General features: G+C 41.2%; 2 protein-coding genes across 5 annotated transcripts; one reads left to right on the top strand and one right to left on the bottom strand.

Annotated features, from left to right (window-relative positions):
- Positions 1–71: 71 nt before the first annotated feature.
- LOC144644291 (uncharacterized) lies at positions 72–11,454 on the top strand. 4 transcript variants are annotated; one of them, XM_078503746.1, is made up of 10 exons: positions 73–223; positions 1,943–1,998; positions 2,991–3,164; positions 4,447–4,509; positions 4,794–4,844; positions 5,637–6,752; positions 7,308–7,426; positions 8,026–8,084; positions 8,922–9,067; positions 9,513–11,453. In XM_078503746.1, the coding sequence occupies exons 1-10, from the start codon at positions 219–221 to the stop codon at positions 9,956–9,958; spliced, it is 2,235 nt and encodes a 744-aa protein (XP_078359872.1). In that variant the 5' UTR covers positions 73–218; the 3' UTR covers positions 9,959–11,453. The 4 variants fall into 4 exon arrangements, with proteins under 4 accessions (XP_078359873.1, XP_078359872.1, XP_078359874.1 ...); XM_078503747.1 differs by lacking the exon at positions 4,794–4,844 and having other exon boundaries at positions 72–223; positions 9,513–11,454; XM_078503748.1 differs by lacking the exon at positions 2,991–3,164 and having other exon boundaries at positions 74–223.
- A 934-nt stretch (positions 11,455–12,388) lies between these two features.
- On the bottom strand, positions 12,389–15,847 carry LOC144644290 (uncharacterized). Its single transcript, XM_078503745.1, has 2 exons — positions 15,702–15,847; positions 12,389–14,846 (listed from the first exon to the last, which is right to left on the bottom strand). The coding sequence occupies exon 2, from the start codon at positions 14,760–14,762 to the stop codon at positions 14,109–14,111; it is 654 nt and encodes a 217-aa protein (XP_078359871.1). The 5' UTR covers positions 14,763–14,846; positions 15,702–15,847; the 3' UTR covers positions 12,389–14,108.
- Between the last annotated feature and the right edge of the window lie 577 nt (positions 15,848–16,424).

The following is a 16,424-nucleotide window of genomic DNA, read 5'->3' as shown; positions in this document are numbered from 1 at the left end:
ATTTATAAGAGAGGGCCTTGTTGTTTTCCTTGCCACAAGCTATTGCTATTATTGTTTTGAATGCCTTAACCATTACTTTGCATGGAAAACACAGAAAAACCTTCGAGTCTCAGTTCGTGTTTTCCCGGCGCAGTTCTTTAAGTTAGATGTGATATTTTAGTGGATCTGGCCATTCTCTTTACTTGGGTAATGTGAACGTTAAGTACCACGGCGGGAGAATGAAGTAAGTAACATCAATTTGCAGAATTTGCTGCCTCAGACTGTCGGTTATTTCAGCCGAATCGGTGCGCGTAAAAAAAATAATTTCAATAACACAGGCGATCATGGTGGACAAGGTAGAGTAGAACGGGTCCGCAAGGGGTTATCAAAATATTTCTCTTTTCCAACCTGTTAATTTACCATGTGTTCGTTTTCTTTTTAATCCGATTTCAATTTCAAACCTGGCCATGTATCTACAGTAGTGACCTTTCGGTTTGATTAACAGAAGTAAAGAAAGTTTTTAAGGGGGCTTAATTCAAAGTATTGGATTTTTTGTACACCTAAAAAGTGATCAAATTAATTCAACATTGAACTTTGTTTATTTTTCTCTGCTTACGCTGGTGTCGTTCGTATTTCCTTTTCATAAGCACTAAGTTATAGTTCACGGTTTTTTGTTGTCTAGTAGTTCGTCAATTTAGTGATGCCTCATACAAACTGAATTAACTTGAATACTTTGAATATCATTAATTCTGTAAAAGAGCTGAATCCACAATAGAATGGCAAAAGTATTTACGATTATGGATATCGTGTGTTTCAAACACACGACTATATCGTCCATCTTTACTGCGATGTGGTGCCGAGCTATCTTCGATTTGTTGTCCTTTATTTATCAGAAAGGAATCGATCGATGTCTAGGCATTATCGACCAGTGTCCTTTTCGAACTGAAACTGATGCAAAGTACAGCCATAGAAAGTTACAAAATGGCGGACTACATACAATAATACAACAACAATATTTATTTTTCTCGAATAATTTGTAGTCGAACAAAGAGGCTAGATGAAGCACTAAGGTTTCTTCACAGAAATTCAAACTAAATGATATTTAAACTTTAATTACCAAGGTAACACGTTCTTAATTGCCATTGGAATAATCAGGCCATTCAAGATTTGCCGTATCAGTTTACCAACGGGATTAAGTCAAACACTTCATTGAACATTCAATAAGAGGACACCTCCCATAAGGGGACTCTTGCCTTGAGAAGGCGCGAAGTTCGACTGTATTTGATATTCGGACATTGCTTGTCCGCTAGACTTATTTATTAAGGAACCATGTCTTGACGGTAATTAATTGAGTACTGCTCCGGTCCTGTGTCCATTTTCAATTGCATTGCAAGCAAACGCCTTTTGACGAGCGAGTCGCTATTTCCCTCGTTCGTTTGCTTGTGTCGAACGAAGAAAGCTAAGAAGCTAAGAGAAACTGGGGAGAGTATGGGAAGGTTAAAGGAGTTGTGACCATTCTCGTCTCTAGAGCCGCTTGTCCCTCTTAGCCGCCTGAGCCTGGGGCACGAGGAACAAGTGGCTCTGGGGACACATGATTTGATTGGATGGCGAATCGAATCAACCGTTTTTAAAATCCCTTTGTTGTAAGGGATTTTACTACGGTTGATTCGATTGGCTACATTTATATTGTCTTTGTAAAATGTCTGGCCAATCAAATCATGCGTCTCCGTCCAAAGCCTTTTGTTCCTCGTGCCCCAGGCTCCGCCGGCTAAGAGAGACTAGTGGCTCTGGGGACGAGAATGAGTGGTGGCTAGCTCCACCCACGTACGTAAGCGAAACCAGCGATCGCGCGCGTGACAAGAAGCCATAGGGCGGTCGAGTACATACTTATATATGTTAAAATGATAAAAACTGAACCTGGAGTGTTAGGAAACTTGTCGCATTATATTCTTTCACTTTTAAGGTTGACTGTCATCACATCCCTACTGGTGATCGCACAGATCTCGTGGGGAAAGGAAGGTAAGTGGAGTTAAATGATCAACCTTGATGATCGTGCATAATTTATAACAGAGCAGATTGCTATAGTTCTTTACAACTAAAGATTTCTGTTTGCTAAACTACTTTTGACTGCTGTGGTTTTACGTTTGTTCATTTCAAAAAGAAAGTCAGTTTATATGTATTATTACTTATACTGACAGAACTTTTTCAATTTTTCACTGACAAAATAATTTGCACAATGTGCTCTCCCGAGTGGAAACACTGCTACCCCTCAGCCAATCAGATACATCAACTAGCAGGACAGTTGACCTGCTCAACTGTCCCCGCGCTATTTCAATGTTCTAGCCTTCGTTCGTTCGTTAATTTTGGTCGTTCGTTCGTTCGTTCGTTCGCTCGCTTACTTGCTTTTTCGTTCGTATACTCACCTAAATGTTTTATGACAAAACACGCACTGACCCCGGTGTAAAGATGTAATATGGTAGTGTAAATGGTAGTAAATGCAAGTGATCTTAATCATCCCCCAAGGGGTATTGTTTCCTTGTCCATGACGACCATAAATAGTTGTTTACTGAAACTAGCTAGTCATCGAATTGTGAATTTTAAGGACACTGCATGAAAAATTGAAAAAGTACAGTTTATTTTCGCGTTAAGGTCGAACGTGGGCAAAGTATTTGCTTTCAGTATTCGGCAAAAAATTTAATGATACCGTATTTTCTCGTTTAAACGCCTCTGGCGTTTATTTCAAACTTGGCCCGATAGAGCCGGCGTTTATTTGATTCCAGGAGTTTGTTCAAGCCCTATGTTTCTCAGAAATGATTTTTATTCATTATTTTTGACAGCAATATATCTATTTTTAAAGCATGTTAAACCTTTAATAATTGTTTAAGGGGTTTATTTTCAAATACAGCTTGGAGACCCGGCGTTTAATCGAGAAAATACGGTAATTTGTGAACTGAAGTTCTGGTTTCGTTGATCAATCGGCAAATAAGCGCATTTTTTTGCCTTTCGTTCAGAGAAGAAACATTCCAAACAGCCTGTTCTTAAAAGACTGGAGGACGCAATTAAACTTCACCGTGACGACCAAGGACGGGCTGTAATCAATCCCGCCTCTTTGGCGCTCTTCACAGCAAGCAGTAGTGAAAGAAACAAAATTCGAAACATAAGAGACGCTTACGAGATAATTAATGGTAAGCAGGTTGTTGGTAGTAAGACTGAGTGGAGTCCGTCATACCAGTGAACATCGGACGACCGCGTAGCGGGAATCTGATTTGTTTAATCACCAGTATGATTACAGACAGAATTGGACGCCACGAAGTCTTATAAATACCAATTAATCATCGAGAAAAAATTTAGACAAAGCGAACCTGTTGACGATTTGCAATCACTATGACAAAAGGTTTTAGGAATACCAAGGAGTGTTCAATTTTGAAATGCGCAGTAAGCAAACCTTGTTATTAGATTATTGGTAACGTATGATATTTTACCTGGCCAGCGTGCCATATACTTTTTTATACCACGCCATAGAAAATACAGCCAATCAGAATACAGGAAAGCCGTTGTATATTCGACGGTATTCAACCCAACCTTCCCATCGTGCGCTGCGATCTTATTCTCGATGAAATTTAGTACGCGTATTTTCTATGGCATGGTATAAAATAGTTACACAACACTTTCTCGTGGTATACTATGGAATATCCCACTTGTCACTTGTATTTTCTTCGTATACACACTCGCCTAAAGGCTCGTGTGTATACCGAGAAAATACAAGTGACTCATGGGATATTCCATAGTATACCACTCGAAAGCGTTGCATAACTAGTATATATTTTTTATTGCTTCTGTACGCGAACGCCTTTACTAGTTAGTTATGCATCTGATTGGCAAAGAGGGAAACATCGTCCAATCAGAATCGAGTAATTTTGCCTTCAATAAAATTAAAATCAAGAAAAGTACTCCTGTCTCGCACAATCACAATTCAGGAATTTTGCCTTTTTTGTTGTAAGTCTAAACAGGGCTACGTCTGATCTGAGTATGATCTGATCTTGAATTCGACTGATCATGTCCGTCTCATTTGTGGCGGAGGATCAGGTTTTCACTCTAGAAGTCTAACTAGTCCAACGCGGACTGTGGAAAATCTAGTAAAGAAAGAAAAACCCTGTTGATATTAGATTAATAGCCTGTGAACAGGCTCCCGAGTGGGGTTTCCGCGAGCGAAGCGAGTGCCCACTCGCATCGCTCGCGGAAACCCCACTCGGGAGCCTGTTCGCAGGCTATAGATTTACTGTATACATTTGTCCAGCTACAAATATCTGTTATGAGATCATGCTTAAAGCTCGCTTCGCGTTAGATACAGTTGTGTAACTCTTATAAACATCTGCAAAGATCATATCCCAAGTTAACATAGGTATATTATTATTAATTTCAATTGTATACAATCATAAAAAAAAACATCAAAAATTTTGTATGCAGATCCTTGTATAAAGCTGAGACGTAACCACGTGGAAGGAGGCACAAAACGCAACTTCCTAGGAGGTAAGGCTCCACCCAATAGTGTTCGTATTAACGTATCAGGCCGGTTAATTTTAGACAAAATGTTTGGGCTTTCCAGCAGCGATAAATTGGTTGAGATTAGCAATTGTCGTTCGAACCTAACTTGAACTGAGTATAAGTCGTCCCAACCGTATTTGACCTTAACTCTTTTGACATATTTAAGTACAAATAGATAAGATTACACGCAATCACACCAAAGTTTCAACATGTCTAATTAAAGTGGTAAAATGAGCCCTCAAAAGTGATTTATTCGCTTAATCTTCTAGTTGTGAATGATACGTATGGTATAAGTGCTCCATCTACCTTCACAGTTCCAAGTAAGTTACCCATGCAGTTTATTTTTTTTTAAGACAAACCGACAGGCTTCTTGTTAGCTGACTGAAACGGATTCCTTTGGTGCTATAGTGACACATCCTATTCTCACTAAGTACCTTAAATGGTTTGAACCCAGAAGTATCAGTAGACACACAACACAACACAAAATGGTAGACTCAGTAGTTCATATAGTGTGATCATCCGGGTGAGAGTAGCTCTGAAAAGAACTGTTGTTGGTGAGTGATGTTTGGAAAACCTGAGCAGATGTCGTCTTCAGAGTCACTTAACTCTGAAGACGACCTCCGCTCGTAAATAGTTTTACGAACGATCACACTTTACGAACTACCTATTCTTACTGTAAAACATGTTCTCTCTTTAATTATATTCTTGTGGGAGACGCGGTGACCTAATGATTAGTGCGCTGGACTCCGGATCGAGCGGTGCGGGTTCGAGCCCTGGCTGCGGTCATCGTGTTGTGTTCTTGGGCAAGACACTTTACTCTCACTGTGCCTTTCTTCGTCCAGGTGTATAAATGGGTACCCACGGGAAAATCTGGCATAGCGTGGGTGGTGGGAATGGTAGCGGCTATGGCATTTGAGTAGCATCCCACCAAGGTGAAATAGCAACACCCCTAGCCGCTTTATGGTAGAGAAACCGAGATAAGCCTAGGAAGTCAGTGTGGGTCAGTGGCCAGAGGGCAGCATTGCCATTGTGTCCTTGCTTTTTTGTAGCCAGAATCTTATTTATCAACTCACGAACGCATATTAACATGTGTATTCCAACTCTTACTTCAGCCACATCAAGTCCTCTGAACGACGTTATATGTCCTGGTTATGGCGGGCTCCCGGTACAAATCATGGTTGGAGTCAAACCAGCAGCAAATACAAAACCAACCGCAGCGGCAACGACCAAAGTTACAGCAGCCACTGTGAAACCAACACCCGCCACTGTCAAACCAGCAGTAGCTGCAGCAAACGCCGCGGCAGCCGCAAAAGCAGTGGCTAAATCTAAGGCTGTGCAAGCCGCTAAAAATGCCGTAGTCGCAGCGAAGGTTGCAGCGGCTAATGCAGCAGCTAAAGCACAGGCAGCTGCTAATGCAAATAAGGTGGCAGCAGCCAAAGCAGCAGCCGCAGCAAAAGCAGCAGCTGCAGCTAAGGCGGCAGCAGCCGCTAAAGCTCAGGCTGCCGCCAAAGCAATAGCAGTAGCCAAGGCTGCCGCAGCAGCGAAAGTTGCAGCAGCAGCTCAAGCAAAAGCAACGGCAAAGGCAGCAGCTGCAGCTACAGCGGCAACGGCGGCAAAAAAAGCAACGGCCGCCAAGGTAGCAGCGGCAACTGCTGCGGCCGCATCAAAGGCTCACGCAAAAAAGGCCCAGCAAGCAGCACAAGCGGCTAAAGCAGCAGCGGCGGCAAAAAAAGCCGCAAACCTTCAGGCACAGGCAGCTGCAAAAGATGCAGCGGCAAAAGCCAAAGCGGCAGCAGCTAAAGCAGCCAACACAGCTAAGGCCGCGGCAGCAGCTAAGGCGGCAGCAAATACTAAAGCAGCATCAGCAGCCAAGGCAACAGCGGCAGCAAATAAGGCAGCGACAGCTAAAAATCAAGCAGCAGCCAAAGCAGCGGTAGCAAACGCTAAGGCCGCTGCAGCAAAGAATGTGGCAGCAACCGCTAAGGCAGCTGCTAAAGCTAAGGCAGCTCAAGCAGCCAAAGCAGCCGCCGCCGCCAAAACAGCCGGAAAGCCGACAGCGGCTCCAACATCTTCAGCTACGCCATCAGCGACTTCATCTGCAACTGGAGTGACCGCTGCGACTAAGCCGACTGTGGCTACAAAGCCCAGTGGAGCAAGTATTACCACACCTCCAACCGTGGCTACCACGCCTAATCCAGCGTCTACAGCTTCGGTTACAAACAAACCGGGTAGGTGTGTCGCTGCAAATACAGTAAAGAGCTTAAAATGTTTGTTGTATTGAGTGTAATCATATGCTTCTAGTGATACTAAAATAACAAGAGGATACCATCAGTGATGAGGATGACTTGTTGGTGTATCAGTCGCACACTATAGAACACCTAGCTGAGCTATTCGCCTCACGTGCCTATTTACTCAGCCATTTACCTACTGCACATTTCACGGCAGACAGCGCGCGAGGTGAGTGCTTAGCAAGTTTGATTCGGAAGCCGCCATATTGAAGCACGTTAGCATTTTGCCTGTTTTTATTGGTCAGTTGATATTTCTGGCTGAGCAAACACGATATATATTGTCCTCAAGGCCTCGCGAGGTAAAATTCACACGAAAAATGTCCGCACTCGAAAGAAATCTCAGTGAGCAAACGGGCACGCGAGGCGGTTAGCTCAGCTAGATGCTCCAGTATGCGGCCGGCTTAAGGTTGGTGAACTCAAGCCAATATTAGATGAAACAAAGCATTGAAATCAATGGAACATTGTCCTTTTAGTAATTTATCACTTATTTTTAAGGTTCTCCTCTAAAGTCGTTCAATGCAGTCGTGCGGTTGCCAAGCGCTGCACACAAGCCCGTGTTAAACAACAAAAAATCTACTCCATTCAAGACGCTCTCCAGTAAGCTCTGCAACACAGTGAGTAGCTGAAATTTCCTCATTCCAATAATAAAGTATTATTTCGTTTGTCTCACGACGTAGTCACGTGTGATGGAGATCGCAACGTTTCGACTGCATACTGCTAGTCTTCACGTGTGCTTTATAAGCTAACGCACAACCAGTCGACCTTATCGCCTGATGAAGACTAGCAGTATGCAGTCGAAACGTTGCGATCTCCATCACACGTGACTACGTCGTGAGACAAACGAAATAATACTTTATTATTGTACTCTACCACGATGAATAACCACAACATTTTTTATGACATTTTTTCCTCATTCCAGTTTGATTTGAGAAGAACTTCTCTTCTTTCACAGAGAAAACTGATTGCTCCCTCAGAAGACAGATTAGGTAGCAATCTCAGAAACGAATATAACGGATCTTTTAATTCTAATTCCACAGCAGGCAGTGATAATAATGATAACGTTAAGGATAATGATGGTGTGTCTTTATTCCAGTTGATAAAATAAATATCAATAGTTAAAATACTAAAAAACTAGGTACAATATGAATAATTTTTTAAAAAATCTTGACATTAACAAATATAGTTATTATTACTATTGACAATTACATCCTAGGTAAAATCAGCGTTAAAGGGAGGCAAAGCCGTAACCGAATGCCGTGTTCAGAGTTTTCGGTAAGTGTCAGAGTACCGCTGACTTTGGAAAGCTTGATTGTTTTAAAAAGGTTCCCACGGAGGCCAAGTTCTATACAGTGGAACCCCGATATAGTCATATAACGATCTTCGATATAACGATATTCCCGATATAACGATGAATATGTTATGTCCCGGCAATAGTAAAATGTATGGGACGGAACCCAGATATAACGATTCCTCGATATAACGATGTAATTTTACTGCCCCCTTGGCATATCGTTATATTGGGGTTACACTGTAATAAGATTACGATTCTTATTTTCGTTTCCTAAGTTTCCCCCAAAATGGCGTGGGCAGTGCATTCCTGCCTCGCGCGCATAGGATTCGAGGAAAAGAGATTTCAATCTGATTTTTTTAAATCCGTTTTAGGTTGAAAGTATGAACTAGGTGTTGGTGAAGATGTTTTGCGTAAGCTAACCACGACTCCGTTATTGTGGTGTAACGCTAGCGCAAACCCAAAAAATAATGCACCCAGCAGTTTTGTTTAACATCTTTAAAAATTGTCAGGCCATTTTGTGACAGCAAAACGGACACTTCGTGTTACGTATTGGCCTATCCACACGGTTTTCAAAAATATGGAAGATGCTGGTCGAAGTTAACTTCAGTGGATCAAAGTGTCGTCCAACATGTTTAAACGCTTTCAACAATAAAACTTGCCCCAACAGCGTGATCAAATATTGCCAACGTTTTCTTCTAAAAATTCTGGAACCGGGTGTGGATAGTAAGACTAGTTTTCACTCAAAACACGTTTACTACATTTCTTTAATAAAACTAAAACCAACCATAAATTGACAATTTGCTTGTTCTTTCTTGCAGACCTGGCAGCCTTATGGTGGACTTCTACCTTCGGTTCCTTAGCACGATACCGAACCCTGTGCAGTTATTACTGAATTTACTTAAGACTGGGTTTATTGGAGGAATTCCAGTTGACAAACTTCCACGCAGACTGTACAATGGAACAGGTAAGTTATTAAACGCTAAGGAGGAATGTATATGCCGTATGCTTTCAGTTGCAAATCCTTACTGGGGGTGGTTACAGAACTCACTCGAGGTGAATGTTGGTTTTCTCCAAGTTTAATACTGGGACAAAACAGCGCCACACGAAAGTTTTGTTAAGAAGTCCTTATTTGAATGGCTGCACACTAGGGTTTTATCGACAGACATAAAAGTAAGAGCCAGCATAATAAACAGAAGCGCATGAAATAGTTTTCATATGAGTGCACGTGGTCACATCTACAGGCTTAAAAGTTATAAGATGCTTAACAAACAGTATCGCCTGAAAAGTAGAGCTAAATAGCTTTTGATTTAACGGTCACGCGCCAGGGTTTTATGGTCTTATAGTTCACAAACGTAGAAGAAAAACAGCGCGCTTCTATCCTCGTTAACATTTATGTTCGTCTCTTACAGGAGTTATATTCCCACCTGGCTTCTCAGGCTGCAAACCTGTGGGGTGCCCAGTCCCCTGCATCCCTCCTTCTTGTAGCGTTGCATGCACGACGGGAATTCCGTGTGTTACCCCTGCTACCAACAAACCTGTTGCTCCAACTCCTCAAGTTATCGTCGGTCCAACAATACCAGCGATTCCTGTGTCGTACCCATACCCTGCTCCACCCGTCTATGCCCCAGCTCCAGTTTCTTATCCAGCTCCTCAACCCAGGCCCCCAGCGGCCACCTGCCCTTCGCAATGTCTACAACACTCGCCACAGTTTTGCCCTCCGTACTGTTCACTGAAGTGCTGTCGATCAACCCTGCCTTCATACGTGGGTAAGAAAAGCAAGGTGAAGAGACCGAGCAAGGTGAAGTCTTTTCACAGAGTGGTTTTGAAGAGAAAGCGCACTCATCATAAACTGTAAACGTCGATTACCGTCCGAAACGGGAAGCTAAAACTGAAAATCCGATTCTTACGGAAATTCAATCAAGGGAAATTTAAGAATTGCATCAAGAAAGTGGTTATTTATATCATTTATTGGCCGCTGTGACCGAACGAGGAATAAAAAGCATACACGATATCAGGACGTTGACTTCAGTTCTTACTGCGTACATGAATGGCCTTGCATGTATCCCCAGCAATACGTGGACACTGAATAATAAAATGATCCAGTTATAGAATATACGGACCAAGAAAACTAATCAATGAGGCATCTATCTGTACCGTCAGTAACGGATCAATGAATCTAAAATTTTAGTGCTGTCTTTTTATAGATCTAACGAGGAGCATATTTACTTATAGAAAGGCGAATGGACAGATCTAGAGTGAGTTGTTACATGTCATCACCTTGCTAATAAATTAAAATCACAATTGTGTTTTTAACGTAAATGGTGCATTATCTATCTGCTTAAAGAGAACCAACCTTGCTTTTAGGCCGTTACGGTTATTTTACTATAATTCCTCTTGCAACCCTGGAAAAGTCAAAGAGGCGAAGGCCTCCCAGGGCTTTTGGGGAACAAAGGAACATTATCAAATTATTTCAAGCTAAGGAAAAAGGATGTTTTAATGGATAAATTTGAGATTAATGGAGAACAGCAGAGAAAATGCGAAATTTTAAGGGATTAAGGAAACATAAATCTCTCTTCCCTCTCCCCTTGGGAGGCCCTTAGTGGTCACGTTGCTGTACAAAGAAGGCTTAGAAACATTTAATTACCTTTTTGTTTTCTTAAATTGTAGCTTTGTTTCGTTTTGATTGCGTGATTGTAAATTCCCCTTTTTTGGCTAGCTGCACATTCAAAGAGTTGTTTCAATTTAGTTTCCTTTACGTGATACAAGTATATTAGTTGTTTGTCTACGCGAACTTTTTAGTTTTAAGGAGTAAGAGACTTTTTATAGGAGTCTTTCGGAGTTTTTTCACAACTTGGAGTTTTCTCACCCCCGGAGTCAAGATCAAACTTTTCACCGCAAGTGTTGTAACAAGTCGGCTAGCCTGATTCCCGATGAGTCCAATAAACGTGTTTTAAGAGTCTGTTGTCCGTCCTGTACTTCACTGTGGTTGACCTGGCGAACCCAATTACGCTACACCCCGTGTCTGCCGTGCTGGGAACGCGACAACATCACCTGCAACTGAAGAATGAGGCGATGGCGTGCTTCTTGCCAGTGGAATTGGTGATTGTGTAGACCATGGATCATGTGTAGGCTCTGGACCTGCTGACAGGCTTTGCAACTCAGCTGGACGATAAAATGTGGCCCTTGTCGATGGAAATCGCCAATATTGACCGCCATTCATTGCCTGATCTGGATTTGCTACTCTTGCAAACCGTCGATTTAAGTTATCGCTAAAGGAACAAAATGCGTGCTTTCTGAGTGTTGTGAATTTTCTTTTTACAAATCAAAGAACTGGGATCGATGTACAAGGATATACTTGCATGACTGTGCTTGGACTAAATAGTCATCATCGCGGTCCAACACATGAATTCTGTTGTATGTTTTGTGTTTTGTGATTCTGTTGTATGTTTTTTGTCAATGGTTTGTGTTTTGTGATTCTGTTTTATGGTTTGTGTTAATGTTTTGGGTTTTGTGATTTTGTTTTACGTCTTGTGTTTGTGTTTTAGGTTTTGTGATTTTCTTCACTTCTACCGAGTTTTGTGATAGTTTTATGTTTTGTGTTAGTGTTTTAGGTTTTGTGATTCTGTTTTGTTTTTATAAACCACCATACGGAAACAACTTTGACCTGCCTGAAGGTTGAACTTCCAAAACCAAGATTGGAAAAAACCTTTATCAACACTGGATGGTCCCTAAATAGTCAGAAATGTGTTTATCAGCATACCTTGCTGAGAAACGGCCTCGACCATTTAAAGCGAAATTGGGAAAACCCCCTTATTAACATTGAATAGCCTGCGAAACTCGAAAAAAAAAACTTACAATATTAACACTGGATGGTCCCTAAATAGTCAGAAATGTGTATCGTTATAAACGAAAGGGCTTCAAAATCATGCAAACTTTGAACCAGTGACGTCACTGAATAGCAAGAATCAGACTTGCAGGTTTCAAGCAGAACTCGCGAAAGAAAAGCTCACGTGCGCCCATCACGACGAACGACAAAGCGGCCACAAACATAACACATGAACTTCGCACGGTTTGGAAAAATAATCTAAAATTTAAGGTGTTTTGTTTGTTGCCGCTGTTTGCATTTTATTTCTCGTTAAATTGAAATGATCAAAGAACAAGAGTGTTTATGATGTTTTTTGTTTGTTTGGCTTTTGTGCATTATGTCGTATCGGAGAAGAGTCCAAAATACTTTTTGCAATCTGCAGCTGAAAAGAGGCCGCCCTTTAAAAGAAAGAGTCAAGACTGAAATAAAGAAAAAAATTTATTGTGAATGAAGTCCACATTTCTCTTACACCCTATGTCATTTTGACTCAGTCATTTGACATAAGCTTAACAAACATTATCTAAACTATTCTATGTTATACCATTATTACTATCCAGTAACAGTTAATGGCCATTTATGGCCGACTTAGATAACATAGCTGCATGTACAGTGTATGTCCTTCCTCACCTGCCACCAAAAAACAGTGACGGTTCTGTTTGGTGGCAGGAAGGACATACACTTGACGAGAAATAGGGAATTTCAGCGAAGCAACATTTCGATGTTGCTAGCCTCATTTTCAAGGCAAAAGTGGTAAAAGTGCCACAGAATCTCGATGATAAGAGTTCACTAACAATGCATATTATACCGATTTCGTGAAACACGAAGGCGCATTATAAAATAACCAAATAAAGTAAAAGTAATAAGCAAAGGAACGTCAATGATAATGCTGCTTGTTTACGAAGGATCTATAAGATATCTTATCAGCCAAAAAGTAACCCAGAATTCTACATAAGCAAGGCTGATACTACGTGAAAAGGTTGACTTTGCGAGACACCAACATGAACGAAACTTGATAAAGTAAGGTTGGAAACGTGGAGCACGTGGAGTCCAAAACTGTCAAGATGGTGTCTCGCAAACAAAATGTAAATGACCAAAACCAATCTGAACATAAAAAGTACACAAAGTGAAGGTCAAAATAACATGTAGAACTTAACACTTCTCCATAAACTAAAGCTACTGTAAACCAAAAGTTTTACAATACAAAAATTTAAGTGGGCAATTAAATAGTTTTCTTCGCAATGAACCCGCGAAGGAGACTAGGATTATGTTGGTTAAAAAAAGTATTCAAGGAAGAGTTTGAATTTCGTAGGTTCGCCGTTGTCGGCGAAAACTTCCGATGTAAAATGCATCTCGTGGAAATATGTTAAAATTCCTGCCCTCTTTTAATCAAAGTTTACAAAAGTGGAAAAAAAGTGAGAAAAAGTTTTCTTTACCTCACTTTCTTACGGTTGAGCTACTATGACAGAGTAAAAAATCAGAAAAATGTAAATTTTAACCATCCGCGTTAATTTCAAGCTAATTTTCTTGGTTGGTGTTGATTGGCAAATGAGCCCTGGTCTTCCGTCGGAAGAACCATTTTAACTGAGTGCGCTTTCGTGTTTGACTTTCAAACTGATTCAGTTCTTGCTGAACAGACACGTTTAGTTTGCACGAAACTATGTATTTTTTAAGACTTGCTGCATGAACTCTTATCCGGGTTTGAATTCGTGAATTTACTTAAAGTTAGCGGTTCAAATTACTTTATTAAGTGAATTCGATGAAAATTCGCTGTGATTTCATGTCCTTTTCATGCGAAATTCAGTGATTTTGTGCGATATTACCAGGCCATAATATCGCACCAGATCAGTGAAGTACTTGAGCGCCAGTTGTTATATAATATACCCTATCACTCCGCATCCCTGGACGAAGCTCCCTCGTTTGTGTGGAGGAGGGAAGGAAGGGAGTGAACGACTTAAAAGGTACTTGGCGATCAATATGACATTATGTTTCAAACGTTCTTTTGGGTTAAATCACAGCGATTGGTTTGTGGAGACTTGGCATTCTTTTACACTTTAAACTTCAAAACAACGCTAGTAGCATTAAAACCTCGACTCGCTCAACTTTTCGTATTCCTCCATGGAACTGTGCTAAAAAAATCGGCCTATTTTAATAAAACTACACCTACTCCTAATCCATATATGGCCATGTTTCTGTTCTGGATCTTGCGCTTCAAGTTGGCGACTTCACTTGTAGGAAAGCCGAACCGATCGCTGCCAATGGCATCAATCTCGTCTGTCTTCAGACCAAGAGCCCTAAAGGCATCCTTGACAAGCTGCAAGTATTGTTCAAATTTTCCTTTGCTCATCTCACCTTTGGCAGGATGAGACATCGTGTTTCTTAAACGGCGAAGCTGATCAATCGCTAAAGCGACGGTTTCATAATAGTCTCCGCCCGAACTCTCCACGGATGTGTGGAAAGCTCCGCGCGGTAACCCAAGCGGTTTCACGTACAGTTCATTAAGGGTCTTGTAATTATGGCCGGTGCTGTCAGGTAAAGCGAAGGACTGCGCAAAAATTGTGGCCTGAAACAATGCTGTGCAATCCCACTCCTCGTACGACTGATGGGTAGGAACTTTGGTTGTGCCACCCTCTTTAGCCTTGAACGATTTCCTCACGGCCTCAGAGTCATCCCAGAGCCCAAATTTCCTCTCCCACATGCGTTTGAAGGTCTGACGCAAGGCTTTCGGAATGTCATCATTGACGATGTAGTTGAACTTGAGGAAGTTCAACTGGTCTTCTTCAAACTGACGGACCATCCTTTTAACACAGGGGTCTGATCAGGCCCCCCTCCCCACTAGGGAAACGGGGCCTTAGTCGTCTGTTGGATACGGCACTATCGTCTAAAAAATAACATATAAACGAAACAATGAGATCGACCTTTTCCAACGACCACTTAAACTCAGACCAAAGGAAAACAGAGCGAAAATAAAAATTAAAAACAAATAAATGAAATACTGAAATAAATGAAGGCTTAAATAGTTGATAAAGTTGACACAAATAAGTTTAACAACGATTAATTATTCACGACGGTTGACATAAATTAGTGTAACAAAACCGAAATACTTCCTATCAAAGCCTCGACGAAAGCATTGAAAGCTAAACGGGAAAAACCCCTTATTTATATTCATATCCTTGTCGCTGGTGTCAGTTTTGAAAACCGAAATTATTCAATGTAGTTTACCGGCATTACACACTGCAAATAAGAGATCGCCGCGGTTCTTAAATTCTTCACCATAACGTCAAATGATTCATTTGTGACTTTCAACTAAAACGACTTTCTGGTTTCGTGATTATATGTCAGTTTAGTTACAAGGATTACAGCTCGCCAAATTTTCTAGCGTGGCTGACCGTTTTGATCTAAATTTACTCTGACAACGAGCCTCGAACGTCTGTGAGTGTTTATCTGAGATGCGATTAAATGTTTTTCAACTCTAGACTGTTAAGAGATCTTAAGAACGAAGGGAACTTTGTCGGATCAGTATGGCGTAAGTAAATAACTCGACAGCCGCATGGACAAATTGAGGACTACAAACTGTCTATCTAATTAACTGACTTACGTTATTAAAAAAGCTCTAACAAGTTATTAGAGGACGATACTAAACTTCCGTCACTAACCATTCTTACGCTTGGCTATGCTAAACCACATTGCGACTATCTAAATCTCTAAACGTTAAGTTAATTGTGAAGTTACGTACCTTCAACGAACAGCCCCCAGCTTGTTGAGTGTGGTGAGCCTTGTACGAGCTGTTTAATAGCATATTGTCGCGCAATGATTGGTTGAGAGAAGCTGTTTATGACGCAAATGGAAAACTATGCCAAACCTGGAAGGGGAAAACCCCTAATTAATAATTGATTAATTAATTTTCGCTTTTGTATGACGCACTGTTTTGGCTGCAACAGTTCGAGTAAAGTAAAGTCTTCGACCGTTCTTCCGACTTTCTTTCTCGGTACTCTGAAATTTCCACTTGGTGTTTTTCAATGACGTTCGGTTTGTTTTCACTCACAAGGCGCAGTGGAATGAATCGAAGCACAACGGGAAAAAACCCCTAATTAGTGATTGGTTGAGAGAAGTGGTTTGGTTACCACAATGGGCAAAGGATCCCAAACCTTTTAGGGAAAAAACCCCTACTGAACTTATGTAATCTTGCCATTATGCCGCGCTATTTTGGATGCAACGTTCATAATACAGACGACAGCTGCGAAGGAGCTATCCCTCCCATTATCTTTTTTCTCTCTTTAAAGTTTCCCTTTGTTTTGTTCTTTTCTCCAAAAAGGTTGGCAATGTTCTCAGTGTTTTCATTCAGAAAGTGCAGTGGATTGAATTAAAGCGAAACTGGGAAAAAACCCTTAAACCGGAAACGAGTTTGACCTGCCTGAGGGTTGAACATCGAAAACGAAACTGGGAAAAAACCCTTATC

This window comes from Oculina patagonica, chromosome 2 (assembly GCF_052425735.1).
Source record: "Oculina patagonica isolate OP01 chromosome 2, crgOcupat, whole genome shotgun sequence".
Lineage (NCBI taxonomy): Eukaryota > Metazoa > Cnidaria > Anthozoa > Scleractinia > Oculinidae > Oculina > Oculina patagonica.
Note: the sequence above shows the minus strand (reverse complement) of the source record. Positions and strands in the feature narration are given on the sequence as shown.

Excerpts from the sequence above, each read along its gene's own strand:
- LOC144644291 (XM_078503746.1), top strand. Across the intron at positions 4,510-4,793 it reads AAAACGCAACTTCCTAGGAG|TTGTGAATGATACGTATGGT; the intron begins GTAAGGCTCCAC and ends TTAATCTTCTAG. Across the intron at positions 4,845-5,636 it reads ATCTACCTTCACAGTTCCAA|CCACATCAAGTCCTCTGAAC; the intron begins GTAAGTTACCCA and ends CTCTTACTTCAG.
- LOC144644290 (XM_078503745.1), bottom strand. The coding sequence starts at position 14,762 with ATGGTCCGTCAGTTTGAAGAAGACCAGTTGAACTTCCTCAAGTTCAAC.